Source organism: Patagioenas fasciata, chromosome Z, assembly GCF_037038585.1.
Source record: "Patagioenas fasciata isolate bPatFas1 chromosome Z, bPatFas1.hap1, whole genome shotgun sequence".
In the NCBI taxonomy this organism is placed as follows: domain Eukaryota; kingdom Metazoa; phylum Chordata; class Aves; order Columbiformes; family Columbidae; genus Patagioenas; species Patagioenas fasciata.
The window spans coordinates 3,468,385-3,493,650 of NC_092560.1; the positions used below are offsets into that span (position 1 = coordinate 3,468,385).

Consider the following 25,266-nt stretch of genomic DNA (forward strand, 5'->3'; position numbering starts at 1 on the left):
CTTAGCTCTATATACTTTGCATGTTTTCTTACAGGAGGCCCCTACTTGTATTTATTTTGGCTAGTTTTTATGTGTTATCTAAAATAAAAATCCTTGGCCAGCAAGTATTTTGTTGGCAGTATCTGCATATAACATTCACATCTAGCATACCATAACTGGAGCATTAATGGTTTATCCTGTGCACACCCTGTAGAACTTGGAACTTTTCTGTGTGAAGTTAGTTCTGTGAAACAAAGATTAAGAAATGGGCATAAAAAATTAAGGTAGTGATCAGTGAAGTTCTTAAGTGGTGATGTCTCTATGCACTGAAAGCCATGCCGCCTTGTATGAAGCAGTGATGTTTTTCTGCTATGCTGTTAAGATAGGATTTGAACATACACCTGTCGAAACGTGAATTTTGCTGAGACCCAAAGAGCAGTCTAAGTTTTATCAGCGTTATGGTCTTGGAATAAATTCTAAGCAATTGGAAAATCAGCTTAGAAACAGCTGCAGCTGTTGTGCCTCTGGGACAGCACAATCTCATATTGTTCCAGAAGTTCCTTGCTACAGAGCTGCATCATTGCAGAACTCAGTGCGTTCATAGGCATTTGCCTTAATTGCCGTTGTTAAACTAGAGGGCCTTAGATGGTCCATCCTAGACTCTGCAGTTCCCTCTGGAGGACGGAGGTGACCACAGTTCAGCTTTTAAAGGTCTGAAAAAAACCTTTTTTCTTCCAGAGTAGTCTTTTTCAACAGTACAGTCTCTCCCATTAGCAGTATGATGACTGAAGAGTCATTGGTCCCCAAGAATTAGTGTCTGCTACAAAATCAGGTATTGTACCTGTTCAGGCAAGGCACAGCTTGTCCCCAAATGGTAACTCTGGTAGTAACAGTTTTCCGGTGTTGGTTCCCTAGTTCTATCTTTGGCAAAATCCATCTATTTGCATTCCTTGCGTGAGAGGCAAAGAGCCTTGTTTACCTTGCACAAGGGGAAACAGCTGGTAGGAAATAATACTAGTTATACTTAAGGCAAGCACATTTAATTTTTAACATGTTTACCTTGTTCACAACGTCTTCTGTTTTTTCTCTTGTATATCACATGCCAGAAACAGGCACACCTGTTCAAGAAACAGCTGCTGGCATGTGTGATGTTAGAAGAAAATGATCAGACGAAATCCATTTCCTATGCAATGCAGCAGAATGTTTATTAAACTTTATTTGTACAGCTATGAACACTTCAAAATAAAATTGGTATACCTCTGAGGTGTGACCTGCACAGCATTTTAGTTTCATTTCCTTTACATCTGATAGGAATTTTATCAGAACACTTGGAAGCTACACCTTAAGGAACAAATTCTTATTGCACACTGAAGTTTATAGAGTAATGCAGTATTATTTTCCAGTCAGCGGTGAGGTAAAGCATTGCTTGACAAAATGCCAAACTTGCAAGGAAAATTTATGTACTTCCCTTTGCTGATAAAAGAATTTGTTTTATAACTCATCTTTCATTAGATCTGATAACAGCACCAGTTATCAGCAACAAAGTGCTTTAAAAAAGTAAATAAAAAACCACCCCGTTCAATAGCAACACTAATCAATAACATTTTGTATCATCCAGGGACAATGGGACACAGAATGCTCTGTCATTTCCTCAAGTTCCTCATCTCAGGAGTAAGTTTTCTACACTTCAGCTGTTGGTTCTTAAATAAAATTAACGTTTCCAAACATTCTGGTTTTGCTATTCTCAGTATTCTTGCCTTGTTTTCCTAATTAAAACCTCAAGCATCAAAATACTTCACCACATTATTTTCCTACATTTTTGGGGGTTTTTGTATTGACTGTTAGGTTTCGGTCTTGTTTGTTATGTAGGAAAGTAAATAAATGCATTAACAATTGCATGGATAACTATCATCTGATAACTATCAACAGCTCTGTGAGGAAAGTTAGTATCACCTTCAGAGGCAGAAAAACTGAGACAACTAAAATTCTCATCACTAATCTGTGTGCCACTGGTGAAAACAAGGATTCCACAATTTTTCAAGTCTTAAATTCTACCATATGTTCTTTCTAAATGAAATTAACCTTTAATTATTACTTATACTGGTTCATAATGGTAAACACATGGTTAAATATTACAGTTCCTTCTTACAAAGATATTAAAAAAAAATGAGTTCAAGTAGAATAATAGCTCTTCAAAATGCTCTCATTATGCTGTTTGTCCATTTTACTAAGGTCCTTTCAAGTCAGTTTATATTAAAGTGCTTAGTGGTCAATTATTTTCAGTCACCTGAATTCAGAAGTTACGTAAATTTCTTCAGAGGCATCAGATGCCAAATACGAGCAGCTTATGTCCATAAGGCTGTATCTCTTTTTGCTGCAGTCATCCAGGAGTTTCACTATTCTTTTCAAGATTTGACTGCTAGAGCATAGAACTGACTAGTGCAAATGCTTAGGCACAATTTTGATTAAAATGCATACATTCTTGTTCTGTGCAATACAATGGCATATATAAGCTTATTCCATCCGTAGGCATTCCAGAGAGCCTTAGAAAGGTGCGTATCCACAAAACATTTGGCAAAAGAACAAAACAAAGGATCTCACATCTGTTTTACAGCATAGTACAATCAACAAGAATTGCCTAACCTTTTCTTTGGAGAGTATACTTAAAACCAACAGAGCTAAAGCATTAGTTCTATTGATACTCAGCCTACCTCCAGAATTCTACTTCAAGTAGTGTAAGGGTTGAGCAGTGTAGACCTAGCAGCAATAGCTAATATGTTGCTTCATCCATATTGTCATCACTGCCAGCACCAAAGTCATCTCCATCTTCAAAATATGAAGAAATGTAGTCATTTTCCTAAACAACATAAAAATAAATAAATAAATCTATCACTCTTATCTGTGGAGAAGACAATTTATGAAGGAAACATGCTTTAAACTGCACGCGAGCACCCACATTTTGAAACAGTAATAGGAGTTTCCCCTTCCTTATTTCTTGGGAAAGAAGGAAAATATTGTCATGAAGTTCTATTATCTATGAAAAGAAGAGGCATCACTTTTTCAGTGATGAGAAATAATAATTGCATGTATTGGTTCTGTCAGGACACATTCCAGCTTGAGAGATCTTTTTTCAAAGCTCTTTGGGAGTAACAAGTCTAAAACACCCACTTAAATGAACTACAACACATAGTGCAACAAGAAAAACTAATGTAGTACAACAGTCACTCAGTGTCAGAAAAGCTAGGGACACTTCTTCGGTTGACAGCCAACACACTACTCAATGAGTACAATCTGACTTGGAAAACTAACATCATACCTCCTCATGCTCCTCTTCATCATATTCCTCTGGTTCTTCTGCTTCTTCATCATCTTCACCTTCTTTGTCTTTCGTTTTGTCTTTCTCATCTTCAGATTTTTCTTCTTCATCATCCTTCTTTTCCAGCTCCTGTCACAAGGCAATCTCCTTTACAAGGTAATCCCGTGTTAAAGCAACAGCATATCCTCCATGCTACCAAAGCATTATGCTACATTTAACAGCAAGACAACTCACATAACGATATTGTGCAAATGTTTTTTGTCAATACTTAAAACATGATGTGAAGCACGAGAACTTCATAAGGGCTTTACTTGATCAAGCATTAGCCATTGAACTTGAAGTCTAAAAGTATGTCTTGTGTAATAGAGATGGTGATTTCTCTTTACCATCCACTGCTGGAATCCCTGACAGGTAGATATGTCATACTTTGATACAGCAATACCACATACTGTATATAATAATGTACCTGCAGCAAACTGATGGATCACCAACAGAAAAACAGAACACTGTTTCACTTTTATATTCCCATTCCCACATGGTGGGTAGTTGCCTCCAAGCCTGAGGTCACTTCCCTCCTAAGTTTCTCTTTCTGTATGTTTCTTCCCTCTCAACTGATTAAACTGTTTAATTTCCAACACCAGCAGATTGGTGAAACAGCAATAGATTTAAAAGCTCTGGCCCCAATTTCTCCTCCAATAAGCTCTACTAGTAGCTCTGCTGTTCACAGAGTACATCATCACTTAGTTAAGAACAACTGGTCCTTGTGTTTAAACAGGAGCCAAGAAAACAGTTTTCCCACAGCCAGGCTCGATCATTATCCTCTTCCTTGTGCTACCACATTGCAGAACAGTTGTCTGTCAGAGTAACAAGACAAGGCCAGAAAAAGGCCATTTGTGGCAAAAAAACATACAAAAGGTTTCATTTTCCTTCAGCAATTTCTAATGCACAATTTAGGAAGAGTAGGCACATCTTACCTCAATTTTTTTCAACACATCCAGATTACTTTTTGGCTCAGAGCTTTTTGCCTTTTTTGGTTTTGCACCTGCTGAGATAAAATACATCACTGTTTTTATTTTTAATATGGAAGAACATATGTTTTACTTGCTCTTAAGAGCTTACATCTTGAGTATGCCATGGAAACACGATACTTTCTGTATTAAAATTACCTTAGACTTTGAGCTACATCATTCATGGAGGCATAAATGCCCGACTTATATAAGTGATGCCTACCGAGCCAGTCTGAAATTCACTTTGAACAGACAGTTAACCAAAGGTTTGGTAAAAATATGACATGCAGCTTCACAAAATACTTTTCATTTACATGCTCACAATATGTCAAGAAACTAGAACAAAATCTCAGTTTTTGGTTTTTATCATCTTGAAAGATAAAACTTAATTAGTGTTACTAATTTAAGCAGCACATTAATGACAGCTGGGTGTGTCAGATAGCTAAAAAAAGGCAGACTGCAGTTTATTATCTCCAACACACCAGGCGTGGTTACTGCAGCTACATGGCTTTTGGACAACTGGCCCTTGTCTAATGAGTCCACAGGGCATATTTCCACCTGCTCTCTTGACTCATGAACATCATCTATATCAAGTTACTCCCTACAATCAAACCTCATTATGCTACTTAACTATACGGTGGAGTGAAGATCAAAACTAGCATTCATACAGCCCAGGAAGAGCTACCTGAATTGCAGCACCCTAAACTAAGGTGAGTGGGAGCGCAATTTCACCAGTAGATGAGGAGAAACAAAAATGTTCCGGAGAGACAGAGATGTTGCAGCATTTAGAGAGCTCTGTGAGCCATCCTGTTTCCACAACATAACTGTCTTTTGTCCATCCTGCTATATTCGGCACGACCACATAAAACTTACAACACAGGGCTGTACCTAACACGGATTAGCTCTTCTCAGCAGGGTAAAACTGCCTGTGTAAAGTGCAATATTGGTGTAGCTACATGGCTGCAGATGGACAAGGCAAGCTAGCTTAAGTAACTTTTATCTCTTTTATGCTAGACCGCATTAAGTGGTATCAGAAAGAAAAAAAATATTCATTGATGGAGGGGATATCCTTTCTGGAGCAGAGAATATCCCAATATGGTTATACATTTCATCTGGCCTAATACTTAAGGAAGCAGAACACTCAGAGCTGTTAAGAAGACAACCATATTTTGTCAAAAGCATTTGTCATAAATGACATTTTCATTTCAGTGTTTAGCCTAGGTTTGTGATATAGCCTAGGTTATGTGACTAAAGCACTGCACAGAGCTGCAGGAAGTCAAGTGGCTCTGTAATAACATATGAACAGCGTCAAAGCAAACACATCTAGAATGAAGCTGGTTTTCAATGAAAATAAGTGGAAAGTGAGATTCAAAATTACCATGTTTGCAGAAACCCCTGCAGACTTTGAGAGATAATGCCTATAGAACAGCCTGAAAATGAAAACAAACATGCAAGATCTTTCCTTAAATGCTGGGCCTCTCTGGAGCTTATAAAATTAGAGACACTGACCCATCATCAGTAGAACTTGAAGCAAAATAGCCCTTTAGATCCACATAGATTAGAGGTGCAATGGAATACAATCTAATCTTTCCAAATACTTGTTCTCACAGTGTTTGGGCTTAAATGCATACATCTGATTGCTATATACATATGCATATAGTTGACCTACAAGAGCTGGACCTAGTCAATGTTGGGGCTTTTTTTGACAGGCAGTGCTGGTATTTAGGACACTGTGGTCCACAGCCCAGGTTAAGTGTGGAGGAGATGTGGAATTCTACCCCAAGTTTTGTCACTAAGAGGGCAGGTGGTCAGGTCTCCAGTTCAAACATTCAGGGAAACCAGGAAGGAGGAGGGAGAGGTATGTAAAAATGCAGCCATCCCTGTAGATTTAACTGTGTAGGGATTCCCAAAACACACCTGCAATCTGCAAAGGGAGAGTGGTAGGAAGCGTGTTTCAGTTTTGGTGCAGATTCTCTTGACTTGCCTTTGCTCTGCTCAATTAAAAAGCATCACTAAGACGGCTGTCCTCAAAATACAACGATACGTACCAGAAGGGCTGATGTTTCACTGATCACCTATTTACAAACCTGAGTCATAAGACTTTTGTGGAGCCTCTCTGCCATCAGGATTGCCACAAAACCTCCTAAACCCACAATTTTTGCTTTTAGAAAACTGTATTTATTTTTTTTTTAATCAAATCAAATTCTGAGGTCAGCTGATCTTTGTCATTACAACTAAGTAAGAAAATACACTTTTAAGAGCAAATAGAGAAACTGGGACAAAAGCAAGGAAAAATTCTGCACAGTGAGCAGTGATTCTTTCTTGTTTATAATAATCACATTATTGTAACAAGAAATAATAAATTGGTGTTTATGATTTAATTGGATCTTGGGGAGGTAATAATTGCATCTAGGCTCATAAAAGCCAATGCAGTTTATTTATTTATTTATTTATTTATTTTTAAGGAAAAAAGTAGGTATGTATTTGTTTATTCTTTAGAGATTTTGCAAATAAGTCTTTAATTTTCAGCTGAATCTTGCAGTCTCCCTTTAGTACTATGCTTCTCTATTACACTCTTAAAAGGAACAAAGGTTTCAGCTGAGCCAGTATCCATGACTACTGCATATTGCCTTTTCTTTTTCTATTTTATCCTTGAACTGAAAAATGATACATGAAGGACTTTGACAAAGAGAACAATAAAGTAAACAATTATACATAGACAGATACAGGAGGCCAAGTGTCATTTCACATCAACAGAGCAACAGACTTCTACAGAGAACTGAAAATAACAGTCATGCATACTAGAAGACACTTTTAAAAACAAATACACATATGATACTGTGTAATAAAGTTTTTTTCCTGTAAGAACAACCAATACCAGCTCTAACTGCTGTTGAAGAATCTGGTTCACAATTCTGCAGAAGAAAGCTGAAAACAAAGAAAAAAATAAACCCATGGAAAATAGAAAAAAACCCTACATTAAATCACAGATAAAAGGCTTGAAAAATGCAAAATTCAACCAAATCATGAACAAGATAATTGAGAAACCCAAGGCAAAAGGAAATTTGAAGAGGTAGCTATTCATTGAATAGAAGGGTGAGCGTTGATTAAACTTTCAAACCAAAAAGTTTTGCATTTTTTTAATCTTTCACTGTTACAATCTCATATGCTAATATGATACATCAGGGAAGGAAGGAGGAAAGGAAGATAAATATGTTCCAGTAAGTTAAAACATCCTACCGAAGCAAGGCAAAAGCCACAAAAGACAGACAGACTAGTAAATTATTTACAAAAAGTCTGCCTAAAGCCCTAATTATTCAGACTAATTAACATTTCCACCATTTATTTTCCCTAACTAGCTGCAGTATTTCTTCTATCACTGAACTAGTATGTACTGAATACTCCTTAAAAATATATAACCTACCTTTCTTGGTCTTCTTCCTTGGCTTCATCTCTCTTGGGAGTCTTCTCCAATCTGTACAGAAAATAGCTTTAATATATAGGAACGATGATTTAGAGCAGTAATCTTCCTCCTGCCACCCACCAAGGAAAGGCAGGAGCCTCTGTTGTGCTTGACCCTACTTCCTCGGAGTTTTAGCACTCAACAGTTTTATTGAATTCTAGATGCACTTTAAATTGAGGAACTAGAGTGAGAAATGGCATTGTACCCACTTAACAATTGGCTTTTTTTTTTTTTTGAGAAAACAATACTTGGCCTTGATCTGAAAACATGAAAACATGATCTGAAACACTCAACAAGGACTACATGACTTGGTAAGGATTTGCATACTTTTTTATTGCTTGAAAAATAATGAATCAAACGTTTAAAAGAGCAGAACACTTCACAGGTTAATAAAGAGTTAGCCTTTGATAATCTCAGATATTACCTGGGGTCCACATTGCATGCTTCTTTTCACTGTACTTTTTACTGTACCTCTCAATTGCTATAGAGAAGGATACAAAGAGTTATTAAATTCAGTTAATTAAAAAGGCAATCCAGAAATTGTCCTTATATTTTCCTGTAACTAAACATACTGTGTATATTTTTATCCCACATTGAATGCTTTCTTGGGCTGTTGTCGAACAGTTTAATGCCACTGCTTTGAGCGGTTCTTATGATAATTCACAGGACTAATAATTTGCTAAGTACTTACAAGACCTGGATTTTATATCCGCCTCCAAAAAAGGCAAACCCACCAAATATTGCTTTGCATTTACGGGGTATCTCACTTCAATCAATACACTTCTATCAACATATTCCTCCCTATTCCCCTCCTCCAAAAAAACAAACAAACAAGTAAGCAAACCAAACACAAAACTCAAAAATTGTTATAATTTATACTTCTATCCTTGGAAAGCATGAAAACAGAAAATGCAGATATAGCCAGGGAAACAATGCTTAAACATCAAATGCATGCCAACTTTTCTACTCTTCAACAGTTTCACAAACCTTTGCTACAAAACAAGCCAGTGACATTTATCACCACAGCGCTAATCAAAAAGAGTATCTAAAATTCCAAGGTCTCAGAAAGCCATGTCTCAGACTGATCAGCTCCCAAGACTTTAAGGACTTCTGCAATGGCAAAATTTCACAGTGTAACTGAGATGTGTCCTAAGCAGCAGCAACATGTTTTAGTCCACTTAACCTCTTTCCAGGCACAGGAACTAAACTGAGAAGCGCATTGTAAATAATAAAAGAGCTATATAGTGAAAGTACATAAAAAAAAAAAACTTCCTTGTACAATCTCCAGTGACAAAAGCAATATCAAAACTTAAGAGTTTTTAAATCGGTTCTGTTTTTTCTTACCAAAGTACCATGCCCAACAGCAAAAGTCACTTGATGCAAAGTTACTGATTCTGATTGCACTAATAACTCATTAAACAAACATGGATAATTTTTGTGAGTATTGCACAAAAAAAATGGTAACAAAGAGAGACCGTGACCTTTATAGTCACTTCTAACATACCCACCAGAGAAAAGGAAGGGGAAGAAAGACATCAGAAATGAAGCTCAGTTTCAAACTTCGTTATGAAGAGGAAAAGCAGAAGACCTACTTAAAACTGTGCAACACAGAGCTTGCATTTATATTGAGAGTGTTTCAAGGGGCATTTAATGCAGGTGGCCTTCACAGGTGCTGTAGGAAACTGTCACCACAGAGAGGGAAAGAAACTAGTAGTTTTGAGTTCAGGTCAAGGCAATTCAGGGAAGAGCTATTTGCTGATGTCACCAGTAAAAATATATGTCTAACTGGCTCTCGCCACTCACAGCTAATGAATTAATTACAAACCACTGCCAAGGTGACAAGCACCCAGTCATAGCAGATATACCTAAAGGAAAAATATGAATGATTCATAGCTTATGAAGTGAGGAAAATAAAGAACTTACCATAGAATTTGCCTGTTACTCACTCAAAGTGAGTGTTGAAATTGATGATGAAAATCTGCTCTGTATGGCACATTGATGCATCAGAATTGCCAGGTAGTATTAGATGTGGCTTTCACTTACTACCTCATTAATGAAAGAAAGATAGCTAGCTATGTCCTAAGTAATTAAAATGTTTCCCTTCTCACACTTCTAAGGACCATTTGGCTCACAGATGCTGTGCTGAGGATTTAGAACAATCCATTTGTTCTTGTAGCAAAGCCAATTTGATAAGTTCTTGCACACAGTCCCACGTTTGACAGATGTTTTGATGAAATAAAGGGGAGAAAAGGGTTGTAAACCAGAAAACAGAAAAGATCAGTTAAAAGTAATCTACCTGGGGGTGAAGAAAGGGATTTTCTTAAAGCTAGGCCACTTCTGCCACATAAGGCAGGCCCAGAGACAACTGCATACTGTGACTGAGATGAAAGCAAGCTTTTTAAACTCCAGAGCACCACTGATGTAATTATACCCCACCCCTCAGATTAGGCACTTTTGTACAACTAAAGGTCCAGAAAAAGTTACCTCAACTTACCAATTTACCCTTAAGAAGATGATGAGAACATCTGAAGCATTATTGGAGTCTATCAAATGGCTGTCTGCCCGCTTTCCCTGCAACTGCCAGTTTTTGTAGAAAAACAGTCTTCAAAGCTGGAAGGTCTATTAAGAAGCACACTCAGCAACAGAGAGAGATCACTCCAACTCAGAAAGAAGGCTGCAGAAACAAACGCGATTTTGAGGTGAACACTAAGAACAATCACGTGAGGGGAAGTTAGAAAAGAGAGGGAATATGTTCTCATAAAGTGACTGGTTCCTTGGAAATAACCCTGACCCGCTCTCAGGCAGAGCCATTTCCTTTTTTGTGTCTCGAACGGAAACAGCAGACTTCAAGCCTGACAAAGATCAAGAGCACGGCAAGCCTCTGCTGAGACAAGAATCCAAAGAGACTGAAATTTGTTTACTCAGAAGATGAAAGAGGAGACGTGATAAAAGAGCAATTTGAAACTCTTCTACCACCACAAAGGGATGTAGAAATGAAGATCAGATCTGTTCTCCTTGCCTCATAACCAAGGTTTTACCTGGCCGCACCAGCAGGGTCCAACCTGGGCTGTAAGTCTGTCCTGCTCGACAGCTGCCAGCTGCTCCTGCTGCAGGCTGGAGGAAATCTGCTTTTTGTGAGCCACAATCAGCGTGTTCGCTGCTCACACTGCAGAGTGCTGCTCCATTTTAAACAGTGCGTTACAACAAGTGGACAATCAATAAGGTGTGTTAATCAGTGTTACATTCAAAACCTAATAAAAAAAACCAAAATGCACACAGTCTCAAAAACCTCTAGAATTCACCACTACACCATGAACAAAAATTACTAAAAATTCAAAGGGGATTGGACTATGTACCTGTATTGTATCAACATCATGAATATTCAGTAAGAAAATATTCAGATGGATTTATGCTGGAAATACAACCTCACATTTTTGAGTTCAAGTCAGCTCCCATTATCGAAAATCAGCACAAGATAGCAAGGAAAAGATTATGCAGTGTTTTGCCGCTTTGGATTTCTGAAACATTTTTATAAAGCTTTTCAGTGACTGCCTGTTGCACTGACTGGGACTGACACACGTAGCATTTCCTAAAATGTCGTATTTCTTATTTATACTATTCAGAACAAGCACTCAGGAGGATGATAGCAATTAGCAAAAATCACAAACAAAAAGAAGCACTCCTTACAGTAATAACCTCCTGTGACTGCTAGATTTACAGCAACCCCACAGCAAGGTAAACAGACATTAAAACCTTCCTACACTGCTCCCCTTCTTTCCCAGTAGCTCAGTTTTCTGCATGTCAAGTACGGCAGAGCATTTATGGTTATCAAACAATAACAAAGCTCTTATTTTTTAATTACATGTAAGCAAAAGACATTCTTAGGTCAAGGAGAATATGATCAAGCTTTGGCTTTTAACCTAGCTCTGCCTCAGATGTAAACCTTAGTAAATCACTCAGCTCTATCTTCATATTTCAGGTGATTTGCCATTAATACTTACTGATCCTTCCTTAATTGACTTAAGTGGAGGGAGGAGGGGAGTGGAAACTAGTACCTTTTAGAATGTCAAGCTATTACATATAACATTGATTATTTTAAGTATGTCTTTACACAATTAAAATGCAAGCTAAATTTCAACAATGGTATTTACTATGCATTTATTTGCTCCAATGCAAAAATTTCATGATATTCTAACATGCAGAAATATCTATTTTGCTTGTATTTTTTAGCATATAATTGAAAGGACTGCATATAGTTGGTGTGTTTCTTACTGTATATCAAATGGAATAGATGTTAGATACCTCTTTTTTCACACAGTAGTTGCTTTCAAGTTACAGCACTTGTAAGTGTGACCTACAACTACAGTAAAAGCAGAAAAATTCCCTGTTATCTTCAGCTGCTAATTTTTATTCCTCATTATCAGTACAAAACACATCTTCCACACATGCATTTCACTACATCATCCTTCACGGAATAATATCTACTGAAGACACAAATAAAAATAAAAAGCACACAAACAAACCTTCACAATCTTCTTCTACTGCCAAAAAATAAGGCATTCTTTTCATAGTTCCTCTAAGATCTTGTTTTAAGGCCAACATGTAATCTTCATCTTCTCCTGTTTTCAGAGGCACTGGCTTATTGTCTGTACTCTGTACAAATTATGTTTATTATTTATGAGGTCTTAATATCCATCGAATATACAGGAACACTAATAAAAGCTCCAATAAACACAGCTAATCATGGAAGAGTGCTACTATGCATTATGCTACTTTGCAAGTATATTGCATTCTGACATGCATGACTATGTTTACAACTGAATTTATACCTTTTATGACTTTGCTGTGTCTTTCTGCAAAAATGTATAAAGAAATCAAGAAAAGACAATTATTAAAACGGTGAATTAGTCATTCAGAGTCACATTAAGCTCTTAATTGCCAAAAGCAGTCTTTCACACCAGTCTAACTCACTCAGAAGCCATTGTTTCTCTATTCAGGGTAGCACTGGTCCTAACCTTTTCTAAAACAGTGTTTTAACTACATTAGGTATGATTACTCTGAATATCGTGGACACCCTTTCCATTGCTATTGTCACAGACACAAGCTGTGTTGTCCTATAACCAGGTAGCACAAGGCCCTCACACAATTCAGTTCCTGTCAATTGAATTCAAATGAATTGTTAAAGTTGGATTTATTTTTTTTTTAACTATGAATCTTGAAAATGGGAAGGATAAATAAGTGAAAGCAGTTTTTAAAACATACAGAAAACCAGAGACAGAGACAGAATTACAGAATGGATGTAGGTGCCCAATCAATATCTGAGCCGTAGGCTGCAGAGCACAAAGTGCTCTCACGAGTCCCAGAGCTGGATCATGAAAGAAGTTTACTGCTTCCAGCTGTATTTGCTAGCTGTCCAACAGTGCATATCACTAATGTTGCTGATGGTAAGCTGATGCTCCTTAATTGGGTTTCTAATTGCATTTACAAGAAATTTGTAAGAACTCACAATGTGCCTATTAGAAATATGCAACGGCAACAATTCACTGCTTAAAATAATTTCACTCTAAGTCAGTCAACATCTATAATACATTTTTGGTTACTGCCCAATCACTAAATGTAACTGTGGAAATTTTTATCTATCCTAGTTATGGGTTAACTACGATTTTTTTTTTTAATGGCACTAGATTTCCCCTGACAAGTTTAACTTAGTTCTAAAACTTTTTTCATAGGAGGAAGAAAGCATCTTTAACTTTTTCACTGTATACATTAGATATATCAGGGCTAGTAATTCTCCTACAAGGCTGCTCCACTGGTGACTGTAGCTGCAGAAGCTGTAGTTCACACAGAATTCAGTGTCCTCCTGCTATCAAGCAGACTGCAATATTCACATTAGGAATAGTTACAAATGGCTTTATACCAATGAAATCATGCAACCTAATTGTAAAGGTGGACTAAGAGGATATATGACATCTGGTTCGGTAAATTAAAACCATGGATGAAGTAATTATCCAGATAAATCTCAGCATAGCACCAATTACATGCCAAACTTTCAAGTTCTGTATGCATCGTAACACATGAGATTGAGAAAAAAAATCATGCACCTGGATCAAATCCTGACATAACTGGGAAGTTCTCTTATATAACGCTTCAACGTTGTAAGACTATTTTTCCACCTCAAAATTGCTGAAGCTTCCCTGCACAGCAAAACACGGTCAGAAAGTGCTCTTCCTTCCTCTTAAATTTACAAATACATCCCAAAAGTCAAATCTCAGTTCAGTTTCCTTAATTACATATCTTTCAGTTATATGCAAATTATTTTCAAATGTTGGCTTCTGAGGTACAAGATGATCATATCTTATGTTTGCATCAACAGTAAATTTCTAAAATCAGCAAATCCATTCAAACTTCAAAGACTAGCGTAACTTCGTTTCAAACAAATTGAGATATCCGGTGTTTCCGTTATCCACGATGAGGACTTAATGAACAAACACCTTGCAAGCAATCTACTTAAATATAGGATACAAGAGTTGGCAAAGGGACAGGAAGTGATAATAAAAACCCACACAATTATTTACATTAAATACTTCAGAACTGTCCTGAAGTGTTTAGGGTTGTTCATATATGTAATTACATTACTCAAACATGAGAGTGAATACACTGTACCTGAATACAGAGAGTGCTCTCTCAGAGAGCTGCTGTACTTACAGGGAATGGTGGTGGAGGCTGACACACGACATCGGGTAAAGCTGCACCTTTAGAAAAGCCAATAGCCCCAATGTCAAAGGTGAAGGCAGCACGTCCTCTTCCTCGACCTGACCCGGCCATCCGCAACTACTGAAAACATTACTGATTTTTAAAGATTTATTTTTACTATATAGAACAAATGCATGCATATATTACCTGTAACATTAATGTCCAACAAACATTGCAATGATGTTAAAACCACTCTCAAAGATAATTTTAAATTGCAAGCCATTTTTAATGCCCACCTTAGGTTCTTCCACATACTGTAAATTTGGTCCATGCCTAAAATCAAATGCATTCCCTCATTTCTGCCAGCCTGAAATGACCTCCTAACCTAGGAATTTGAAACTTCCTTCTTCTAAACCTGAGATACTCTGAGTTGAATTCAATCGAAGTAGAAGAACCAGAAACAAGATAAGGAGAAAACAAACCAACCAACCAAACAACCAACCAAAACTGTTCAAGGATCCTGAACTTTTGGTGAATACATTTTGCAATTTCTTAGTTTTTCTCCAAAAAGTAGCTTGTGTTTGTCACTTGTGGCTTCTTTGTCCCTCAATTTTTTGTTTTTTTTTTTTTTTCTTTATAATTGTAAATAGTTTTGAGTACCGATAAAGAGCCAAAAGCGAAGAGGCTCAAAGTAAAAGCATCAAAGGACTCCAGGATGTCCGCAAGCTAACTGTGGATAAAAGGAGGCTGTTTCTCACTAAAATATTTCACTAAGGATAAAGAAAAACAGCCTACAAAACTACATTTACAGTCACATCTCACCGCCTTCACTGTTAGGCCACTATTCATCTCAGGACTGTGTGACTCATGGGTCAGCAAATAAAGCAAGGTATGTGAAACACATTTTTTGCAGGGGAAGATGTCAAAAAATGGGACCCAAGAGAAGCCCGGCCGATGCAATGTGCTTCTGTACACTCCCCAAATCACATAAAAATACATTCAAGGTCCCAGCCCAGAAATCCCATGTTCTGTTTTACAATAATTGCAAGGTTATGGTATTGCACCCCGCTTGGAAAGAATGTGTGCGCTGCAGACTTACTGCTATACCTGAGTCATCGCATCTATTCCCACCATCAGTGTGCAGGTGGGATAATTAGTTCAAACAGGAAATAAACACCAGCACAATACCTACACTTGTCTAAAATAACACAGAATCCAGAGGAGAATGATTATAAAGGAGCAAAGAAATGCATTCTTGAGATTACAATCTTTTACGATTCCTCTAAATTGAAGCAATGGCCTTTTTATTAAATGCCAGAGAGAAAGAGGTTGATGCAAGTATTTTCCTACTTATTGTCTTCAACACGAATAAGCTCTGCTTGGATAAAACAAAATCACATTACATAATGCCACATCACTCATCAGCACAGAAAACTGTCTAAAAATAAGCAGGGAGACCTAAATAAATCATTTTAAGAAAGACAACAAAGCAAAAGCTAAGCCTGACTATTTAATTAACCTGAAATAAACAAACAAACAAACTAAACTAAACTAAAAAAAAAAAGAAAAATCAAACTTATTTGAAAACAAGATTAAAAAAAACAAGATGAAAAGCAAGGTGTGAGCCTGGCAGAATGAAGAAAGATAAAAGACACTGTAAAGCCCCAAACATGAGCAATTATTTTATCTAGATGTGAAAAAAGGCAACTAAAACCAGGCAGAATAAAGTTAGGGAGATGTCCAGCTAGGAAGGAAAGGCATATGATTTGCATTAAATATAGTTAATATAAATCTCCATTTAAAAAATGCTGCTTTAAAATTTACTCTCGTTAAGATTTTCTTGAAATAGCACATTAGTCTGATGAGCAGTAACAAGATTTCAAATTAGTGGTGTTTCAACTCCACAGTTTTACTGAAACTCATGATTTTTTCAAGCATACTGGCTTAGAAGGTTTATGTCTACTGGCATCAGAAAGTGAGAGATGATCAGACAAATCGTAAAGGAGAAGTTGAGTTGTACAACTAAGTCACCAGACATGACAAAGTTGCCAGGACAACTAGTGTTTTAGCTGCCACAAGGGATGCCCAGTAGGGCAGCTGGATGCATTTTTGTGTTTATGGATAGTTTCTGTGCCATTTACTCTACAAATGTGATGGTGAATTACAGAATTAAGCTTTTACAATTATTTTGAAACTACGTACACTGTTGCTCAGGCAGTCAGTCAGGCAAAGGCTGCAGCAGTCTTGGTGATGGAACGGCTTGTGGAAATGCGGTCCCTGCTGGCTGCAATGGAGGTGAGACAGTGATGCGTGTGAGGAGGTTCTTGTGTGTCTCTTCCTCAGAAAACTCTTGTGTTCAGATCCTTGATTTTCAGACGCAGGTGCAATCAGTGGAAGGGAAGAGCGGATAAAGGACTGAAATTTAAATCACACAATCAGAGAATCATTTTGGTTGGAAAAGACCCTCAAAATCAAGTCCAACCATTAGTTTAACATTGGCACTGAACCATGTCCCTAAGAACCTCATCTCGGTCTGTTCAACCCCTCTTGGGATGGTGACTCCACCACTGCCCTGGGCAGCCTGTTCCAATGTCCCACAGCCCTTTCTGGGCAGAAATTCACAGAATCACACAGAATCACAGAATGTCAGGGATTGGAAGGGACCTCAAAAGATCACCTAGTCCAATACCCCTGCTGGAGCAGGAACACCCAGATGAGGTTCCACAGGAAGGTGTCCAGGCAGGTCTTGAATGCCTCTAGAGTAGGAGACTCCACAACCTCCCTGGGCAGCCTGGGCCAGTGTCTGTTACCCTCACTGAGAAGAAGTTTCTTCTCAAATATAAGTGGAACCTCTTGTGTTCCAGTTTGAACGCACTACCCCTTTTCCTACCACTGGCTGTCACTGAGAAGAGCCTGGCTCCATCTTCATGACACCCTTTACATATTGATAACCATTAATAAGGTCACCCCTCAGCCTTCTCTTCTTCAAACTAAAGAGCCCCAGCTCCCCTAGCCTTTCCTCACACGGGAGATGCTCCACTCCCTTCAGCATCTTTGTTGCCCTGCGCTGGACTCTCTCCAGCAGTTCCCTGTCCTTCTGGAACTGAGGGGCCCAGAACTGGACACAATATTCCAGGTGTGGTCTCAGCAGGGCAGAGTAGAAGCGAAGGAGAACCCAAGATCCAACCTCAGCCTCTGCTGGTGCAACTTGAGACCGTTTCCTCTGGTCCTATCATTTGTTACCTGGGAAATGAGACCAATAGCCCTCCATGCTCCAAGCTCCTTTCAGGCAGTTCAGAGATCAGAGGTCTCCCCTCAGCTCCTGTTCTCCAGGCTGAACCCCCCAGGTCCCTCCACCGCTCCCATCACACTTGTGCTCCAGCCTCTTCCCCAGCACTCAGATTTTGTGTTTGACCCCCGCTGTAGTCAAACAGGCCCCTGGGCTCCTCCCGCTCCCTCTCCCTGCCAGCTGCACAGCCACCCCCATCCTGAGCTGCTGACACCCCGGAGGGTCCCCCCGCTCTGCTCCTTGCTCTTTACTGCCTGCTCAGTAGACAGATCCCGGCGGGCTGCCTGGCACTGCCCGGCCCTGTCGCGACAGAGAAGGGGGCCCCCCCCGCCCACCCTCTCTCGCAGCGGCTGAGACCCCTCGCTCCCCTCAAGACTTCCTTGCCTGCCCCTCAGGGGTCCCTCCCCTCAGGGCTCCTTTCAGGGATCACTCTCCTGCACCTCAGGGTGCCCCTCAGGGGTCCACACACCGACCCCTCAGGGCTCCTTCACCTGCCCTTCAGGATGCCCCTCAGGTATCCTTCCCTGCAGGGGTCCTCTATTCCCCCCAGGGCTCCCTCACCCGCCTCTCAGGGCTCCTCTCAGGGCTCCCTTACCCACCCTTCAGGACGCCCCTCAGTCACCCTGAGGCTATAGGTCCTGACCTATAGGTCCCCTGTTCCCCTCAGGGCTCCCTCACGCAGCCCTCACGGCTCGCCTCAGAGCTCCTTCACCCGCCCCTCAGAGATCCCCCCGCTTCGGGGCTCCCTCACCCGCCTCTCAGGGCTCCCTCACCCGCCTCTCAGGGCTCCCTCGCCCAGCCCTCAGGGCTCCCCTCAAAGCTCCCTCACCCGCCCCTCAGTAATCCCCTCTTCCGAGCTCCCTCACCCGCGCCTCAGGGCTCCTTTCAGGGTTCCCTCACCCAGCCTTCAGGGCGCCCATCAGAGATCCCACCCCTCAAAGCTCCCTCACCAGCCCCTCAGAGATCCCCCCTTTCACGGCTCCCTCACCCGCCCCTCAGGGCTTCCCTCAAAGTTCCCTCACCTGCCCCTCAGTGACACCCCCTCCAGAGCTCCCTCACCCGCCCTCAGGGCTCCCCCGCTCGCCGTCCCTCCCGCGGCTGCCGCAGTGGGCCGTGCCCGTGTCCGCCCCGCCCGCCGCGGCGCCGTGCAGCGGGTGGGCGGTTCGTCGTCTCCGGAGCGGCGGCCCGGGCCATGTCTGCGCTGGAGTGGTTCGCTCACAAGCCCCTGGGCGACGGCATTTTCTGGATCCAAGAGCGTTTCTACGAATCGAGCAACCGGGCCAACATCTGGCTGGTGCGGGGCTCGCAGCGGGACGTGGTGATCGACGCGGGGCTGGGGCTGCGCAGCCTCCCCGACTACCTGCGGGCCGCCGGGCTGCTGGCGCCGGCCGACGGGGCCGGACCGCGGCCTCTCATGGCCGTGGCCACCCACGTCCACTTCGACCACTCGGGCGGGCTGCAGCACTTCGAGGACGTGGCGGTGCACAGCGCCGAGGCGGCGGCCCTGCTGCGGGGCGATAACTACGAGGCCGTCACTTGGCTGTCGGACCGGGAGGTGTCGCGACAGCCGCGACCCGGCTGGCGGGCGCGACAGTTCCGCGTCCCACCCGTGCGGCCCACCCGGCTGCTGCAGGAGGGTAAGGGCGGCCCGGGCTGTGCTGCACACCGAAATTACTGTTCGTGTGAACGCCTGGACTGAAGTGGTTTAAAAAAAAAAAAAGTATTTAATTGTTTTGAGTTCTGTGTCGCGAAGTAACGCCTTGCTTCTGTTTTCGTGTGGCTTTACGGGTCTCCTTTTAAACGGTGTTTTTTTCACTTTGTAGCAGAAGTTACAGGGTGGATGTCTGACAGGCAGGTGACACCTTTTGCAGAGGACTTGGTGTCTCCTTGGCTGTGTTAAATGTAAGAGGACAGGCTGAGAGAGTTGGGGTGTTCAGCCTGCAGAAGAGAGGGCTCCGGGGAGACCTTCTTGCAGCTTTTCCATACTTAAAAGGGGCTGATAATAAAGTTGGGGACAGACTTTTTAGCAGAGCCTGTTGTGATAGTGTTGCCCCAAAAATCGGTGTTCTTTTACCCGGTGTGCAAAAAGCAGAATAGCACACAGAGTGGAGATACTTATTTCATGTCTGTGCTAGGTGGTAACTCCCCAAAGCTAGCACACTGGCTATCACACAGTTAACATGTATACATCCTGGGCAAGAGTTATCAGCACGTTTCACGGACCTCCTTTTAACGGTGTATTTTCATTTGTATTCACTTCTGCAACCCACTTTTCAGAATCTACAAGCCATCCCCAACGTGGTGGCTCGATTCTTAGAAAGTGTGACATTATGTTTAGCCTTTAAGGATTTATATTGTGTAGAAAAACTTGCTATACATTTGTAAGTAAAGTGTGACTTTCTTTAAGAACACAACAGGAAGACAAATTAGAATCTTGGGGTTTTAGTGACCAATAAATCCTGCAAGAGAAACCGTAAAGATGGATAGGAGAGGAACATCCTGCCACAAAAAAGAATTAACAAGCAGGATGATTGCCAAGAAGTATTAAATCAGCAGTAACTAGGGGAAGGATAAAGATGGTAGGGGGCCACAAGATGGGACAAGAAAGATATATAGTGAGTTAAATTCTGGTTTCTGCCAATTTTGGAAGTATTGACAGGGACTGGGAAACGTGTAAAAGTGCCCTGGGCTTGCCTGATCTGTTCCCCTCTTGATGCAGGATTTTTTTGTTTTTCCTTAGACTCGCTCAGCGGTAATTTGAGTGACTGACTACTATAGCACCCTGGGTTTAGCCTAGGGCTTCTAACAGTGTGTCACCGTGTCAATCAGTTCTGGCATCTGGTGACCCGTATTACTTACAAACTATCAAAGCATAGTAATGTAAAGAACAAAGCAATTTATTGAAATACGTACTGCAAATGATATTGTTTTACAGAATGTACATAAATGTGACTTTTACAGAAGTGGCTTGTCACAGGTAAAAAAAATCCACTTAGTCTCTCAAGGCAACAATGGCTGGGTTATTTTGGCAACAAATACCCTAACTGTACAACAGGGTGTAGAAGTTGAAGGGTGGATGTCTGACAGGCAGGTGACACCTTTTGCAGGGGACTCAGTCTCTTCTTGGCTGTGTTAGATGTAAGAGGACAGGCTGAAAGAGCTGGGGTGTTCAGCCTGCAGAAGAGAAGGCTCCGGGGAGACCTTCTTGCAGCCTTTCCATACGTAAAAGGGGCTGATAATAAAGTTGGGGACAGACTTTTTAGCAGAGCCTGTTGTGATAGTGTTGCATGCTCAGTGCATGGAGGTCTTTGCTTGGGGCTTTATTGCTGAAGGTGTGGGTTGGGACATTACAATAAGTTTATAACGAGTGAAGTTCTCCTGAGGTACACAAGTTGAACAAATCTGCTGGTATAGAAATACCACCAGCTCATGACAGAGGGAGGTTTCCTAGAGCCTCCACCTCAAGGCCTGTCTGTTTCCTTCTCTCTTTGTTCCAGATGGCTGTGCTGTCTCTTGTCTGATTGAACTTGCTCAAAGGCCTGTGTTGTGAAATACTTGTCTTTTTAACTTGATGAAAAGTTAACAGGACAAGGGGTGATGGTTTTAAACTAAAAGAGGGAGATTCAGGCTGGACATGAGGACGAAATTGTTGCCCTGAGGGTGGTGAGAGCCTGGCCCAGGTTGGCCAGAGAGGTGGTGGATGAACCATCCCTGGAGACATCCCAGGCCAGGCTGGACGGGGCTCTGAGCAACCTGAGCTGGGGGTAGCACTGGGGGAGCTGTGAAGGGCCCTTCAACACAAACTATTCTATGGTCCCACATAGGTGGTTGGAAAAGCAGAACTGAACTGACTGAAGTCTTCAGAGGAGATCTAATGTGGCATTTAACTATAGTCAATCTAAGCTGTTTTTATTTAAAAAGGAGGAATTATTTAAAAACAGTCTTGTACAAGAACAAGCACACTTGTAGTCAAATTAATCATATTTTCTAAGATACCGTTCATTGAGATGTGCTACGTGGAAGTGGCGTCTCGTTTCTGTGTGTGGGCCATTGCTGTGAGGTGAGGATACCCAGTAATGCTGAAAATACAGAATGGGGCAGGGACGGTATTCTGTTACAGTCCAAAGCTGCAGCTTTTACTTATACATTGTCTGCTTAATTTGTTTAGGTTTTGCATTACCTTATTCCTACCAGGTCTTTCACGTTTCTTTCATTCTGGCCCTTCTAGCTAAAATAGCATTTACTTGTATTGTGCCTTATCATTTAGTGTTTTCCTAGTCACTTGTGTCTTGTAAGACTCACAGTTCCCTTCAGCTGTCTCTTCAGGTTCATAATTTTAAGAATTTTTCTTAAATTCTGTACATTTCTTCTTTATTTTTTTTCTATGCCGTACTCTGTATATGTTCTTTTCAGTGCCAGAGCAGTTTGACACCCACTGAAACACAAACTCCATTAAGTTCACTATCTCCACCATAGTTTCATTCACGATTCATTGCACAGTCTCCTCAATAGTCAGGTCTATTTCTTCCTCCTGCCAAAGCTTCCCAGCACTTCCTTGAAAGAGAATTTGGCTCAAAATTCTCTTTGGTAATTTTGAAACTACCTGCTTCTCCAAATGTAGGGATCCATACCTCTGTTAGGTACAACATGGTCAGATGTTAGGTTTTTTGTGACTTCCAGATGCTCTTTTGGCATTTCCAGTAATCATTTTCAGGTGGATAGCAAAGCTCCTGTCACAAAAGGTCTGCCCTCCAAGAGTTAAGTAGCTTTAGGCTTGCTGACTCTTGACTAAACTCGTGGCGTGCCTGTCTCTGGCCTGAGATCTCTGTAACTTTCAGATTTATAATACAGGAGAGGTTTGGTTAACCTTTTTCTTGTTCTCCTAGGAACTTGAAGCGCAAGTACCATTTCACAATGGTGCTGGGTGCTACTTCTTTTAGAACTGTTTAATATAGTTGATAAGCAGCTACTGCTGAGAAGGTTGCTTATATGTTGGTCATCTTTTCCTACAAAGCCCTGAAGTTTACATATATACCACCTGTAAATAAATGGTTTATAATTGAGCTGGCATTACAGTTTAAAATCAACAGCAGACTTACTTGGCCTGTTCTCCATGCCTAGACTGACTTTCCGCAGGAAGTACCAGGTCAGTGGCCAGTATAGTGAAAAGGCAATCACATTTAAGCTGACAAAATGACCTCAAGTTAAGAAAGTTCTGGTTTTATATTTCTGATTGAATGAGATGAAGAAAGTGTGTGGAGGCCAGTCTTGGTTCTCCTCCACGTTCTGTCATTTTGCCTTTCAAAACTAATGGCAGCGGAATTCTACATGAATTGAGGGTAAAATTATAATAAATTGTGAAACACTCACTTGGTAAACTTTCAAAGGAGACCCGACTTAGATGTGTTCTGTTTGTTTCCTGTTTTATTTTCTCTGTCATGTTTCTTTTCACATTGGTTTGTTTATTAGGGTGGGAACAGATCCAATTACTACAGCCCAAGCTTGTGTTAACTATCATTGGAAAACACCCTGATGTCAAGTCTATCTTTCAGACGCATTCACCAAGAAAATAAACATCCCACTCCCATTGTCATGCATATATAGCATGTATAAACTCTCAGCATATGGGTAGGTCATACTGTTTGTGGCGTTTAACATACGTGATAAACGCATATGTTTTCCTGTAACACATTTGTTTGCAGGGGATGTGATCAGCCTTGGAGACCGACATCTTACCGTCATGCACATGCCTGGTCACTCCAGAGGCAGCATTTGCTTGCACGACAAAGACCGGAAGATTTTGTTCAGCGGAGACGTGGTATACGATGGATCCATGATTGACTGGCTTCCCTACAGCAGAATAAGCGACTACGTTGCAAGCTGCCGGCGCCTCATGGAGTTGGTAGACAGAGGCCTCGTGGAGAAGGTACTTCCAGGGCACTTCAACATATTTGGGGCAGAAAGGCTGTATTGGTTAGCTTCTAACTACATTTCACAAGCTGGAGTTTGTCACAAGGTTTCTACTTGTGCCATGAAATCCATTGCAAGCATAGTGCTTCACGTTACAAATTCCAGAGGCACTTCTTAGTCACAGCATTTTGGGTGATCTGTTCCCTGCTGAAAACCCAAATGGCTTGTGAAAATGTTGATGCAAGCAAAAGCAGTACTTGTTTGTTGAGAGCTGGCAAATTGATGCAGATGAGCTGCAGAAATTTTCACCTATTTTTGCCTACTTTATTCCTATTTTTGTAAAAAATATGTAAGCTAGTAGCTTTAGCTGAAGCTACCATTTTTCTTTCTTATTTTTCAGGGCATGTTTGCACATGTGTTGTGATGCAAATATATTGCTTTATTTTTGTTATGATTTTGAGAGATGCGTATATGCCCAAACGAGAGTTTTTACATTCGTGCCTGAAACCTTGTTAATGTAGCACTAGGTTTGTGACCCTTCACTTGACTCCTGCTCAGATTTTGGCCTAAGACAGCTCGTGCTAAGCCCGGGTGTGTGCTGGGAGCATCACTATTAGGTGAAAGCAGGAACAGCACCTGTGCAGGACTCTGTGGGCAGAAAGAGGTGAGGGACATTCTGCAGCCATCATCACCTGCTGCACCCATCATCACCTGCATCTTTGCAAGGTAGCTGTGTGGCACTTTCTTTATAATCTGCTAACATATGGAAATGCTATAGAACAAACTTCCAGGCTGGAAGATAACATGTACATCAGCTTACCAAAAAAGATTTTGATTGGCATCAAACAGCAGACTGAATGTTGAGGATTTTGTGCCTGGGGACATCAGCACCCTGATGGGAACAAAAATGAGCCCTCTCACTGTCAGCTGGGGAAGTGTTCTTATGGGCATGAGAGTTAGGAATTAAGAGAATGTGTGAACTAATTAATTAAAGTGTTGGAGTAGTCTGTACAAGGCGGATTGAGCCCTTGCTTGATGTGTTTGGTGTTTTTTCTGAGCTCGTAAAATTTTATTTACAGAGCATGTTCTCTAAATTTGAGAAAACTTAAAGGTTTTACTTGTGTTTAAGACTATTTTTATGTGACTGGATGATAAGTTGGTTGTTAATGGTCTGTGGTAGTGGGAGGTTGGAGGTTTTAACATTACTTTGTCCTGCTGCAGCTGCTGGATTAAACAGCCGGTGCATGTGTTCCTGCAAAGTGAATGTAACTCAAACTGCCTACAGTTTGTCTATGAAGTGTTTGGTGTGTATGATTTTTATGAAAAGTGCATTGCATTTGGCTCTGTTCCAAAAAAAAAAGTTGAATTCATTGAGAAATGCTAAATGATGTTGTAGCTTGCTTATGAGAGTTGAATGTGTGATATTTAAAAGCTATAGAAATGGTGAAAGTTTGTGTAATTATTCTAACAGTATATATAGATAACTTTTTAAAAGGACACTGTCTGATGTTATTTTTGTATATAGACATACATACTTTCCTAAAAAGAGTGCCAATCTTTTCACAAGTTTTAGTAGAGTTTGACTGTATCTGTTTGGCTTTCACTTTAT

At 40.8% G+C, this 25,266-nt stretch overlaps 2 protein-coding genes across 4 annotated transcripts; one reads left to right on the forward strand and one right to left on the reverse strand.

The window, feature by feature from the left end:
• Positions 1 to 1,164: 1,164 nt before the first annotated feature.
• On the reverse strand, positions 1,165 to 18,856 carry POLR3G (RNA polymerase III subunit G). 3 transcript variants are annotated; one of them, XM_071802585.1, is made up of 9 exons: positions 18,807 to 18,856; positions 16,661 to 16,873; positions 14,471 to 14,596; positions 12,289 to 12,418; positions 8,190 to 8,246; positions 7,727 to 7,777; positions 4,270 to 4,340; positions 3,296 to 3,424; positions 1,165 to 2,836 (listed from the first exon to the last, which is right to left on the reverse strand). In XM_071802585.1, the coding sequence occupies exons 3-9, from the start codon at positions 14,588 to 14,590 to the stop codon at positions 2,750 to 2,752; spliced, it is 645 nt and encodes a 214-aa protein (XP_071658686.1). In that variant the 5' UTR covers positions 14,591 to 14,596; positions 16,661 to 16,873; positions 18,807 to 18,856; the 3' UTR covers positions 1,165 to 2,749. The 3 variants fall into 3 exon arrangements, with proteins under 3 accessions (XP_071658686.1, XP_065716286.1, XP_071658685.1); XM_065860214.2 differs by having other exon boundaries at positions 4,270 to 4,337; positions 14,471 to 14,599; XM_071802584.1 differs by having other exon boundaries at positions 14,471 to 14,599.
• Positions 18,857 to 18,862: 6 nt separating this feature from the next.
• On the forward strand, positions 18,863 to 24,347 carry MBLAC2 (metallo-beta-lactamase domain containing 2). Its single transcript, XM_065860213.2, has 2 exons — positions 18,863 to 19,384; positions 23,450 to 24,347. Exons 1-2 carry the CDS (start codon positions 18,940 to 18,942, stop codon positions 23,833 to 23,835), a joined length of 831 nt encoding a protein of 276 aa, XP_065716285.1. The 5' UTR covers positions 18,863 to 18,939; the 3' UTR covers positions 23,836 to 24,347.
• Positions 24,348 to 25,266: the final 919 nt, after the last annotated feature.

What these genes read in the sequence shown, in the direction of transcription:
- POLR3G (XM_071802585.1), bottom strand. Translation starts at nt 14,590, where the DNA reads ATGGCCGGGTCAGGTCGAGGAAGAGGACGTGCTGCCTTCACCTTTGAC. An exon ending in AGCCTCCACCACCATTCCCT is followed by an intron (nt 12,419 to 14,470) that starts GTAAGTACAGCA and finishes TAATTTGTACAG; the next exon opens with AGTACAGACAATAAGCCAGT. An exon ending in AAGGAAGAAGACCAAGAAAG is followed by an intron (nt 4,341 to 7,726) that starts GTAGGTTATATA and finishes ATTTTATCTCAG; the next exon opens with CAGGTGCAAAACCAAAAAAG.
- MBLAC2 (XM_065860213.2), top strand. Translation starts at nt 18,940, where the DNA reads ATGTCTGCGCTGGAGTGGTTCGCTCACAAGCCCCTGGGCGACGGCATT. An exon ending in CACCCGGCTGCTGCAGGAGG is followed by an intron (nt 19,385 to 23,449) that starts GTAAGGGCGGCC and finishes ATTTGTTTGCAG; the next exon opens with GGGATGTGATCAGCCTTGGA.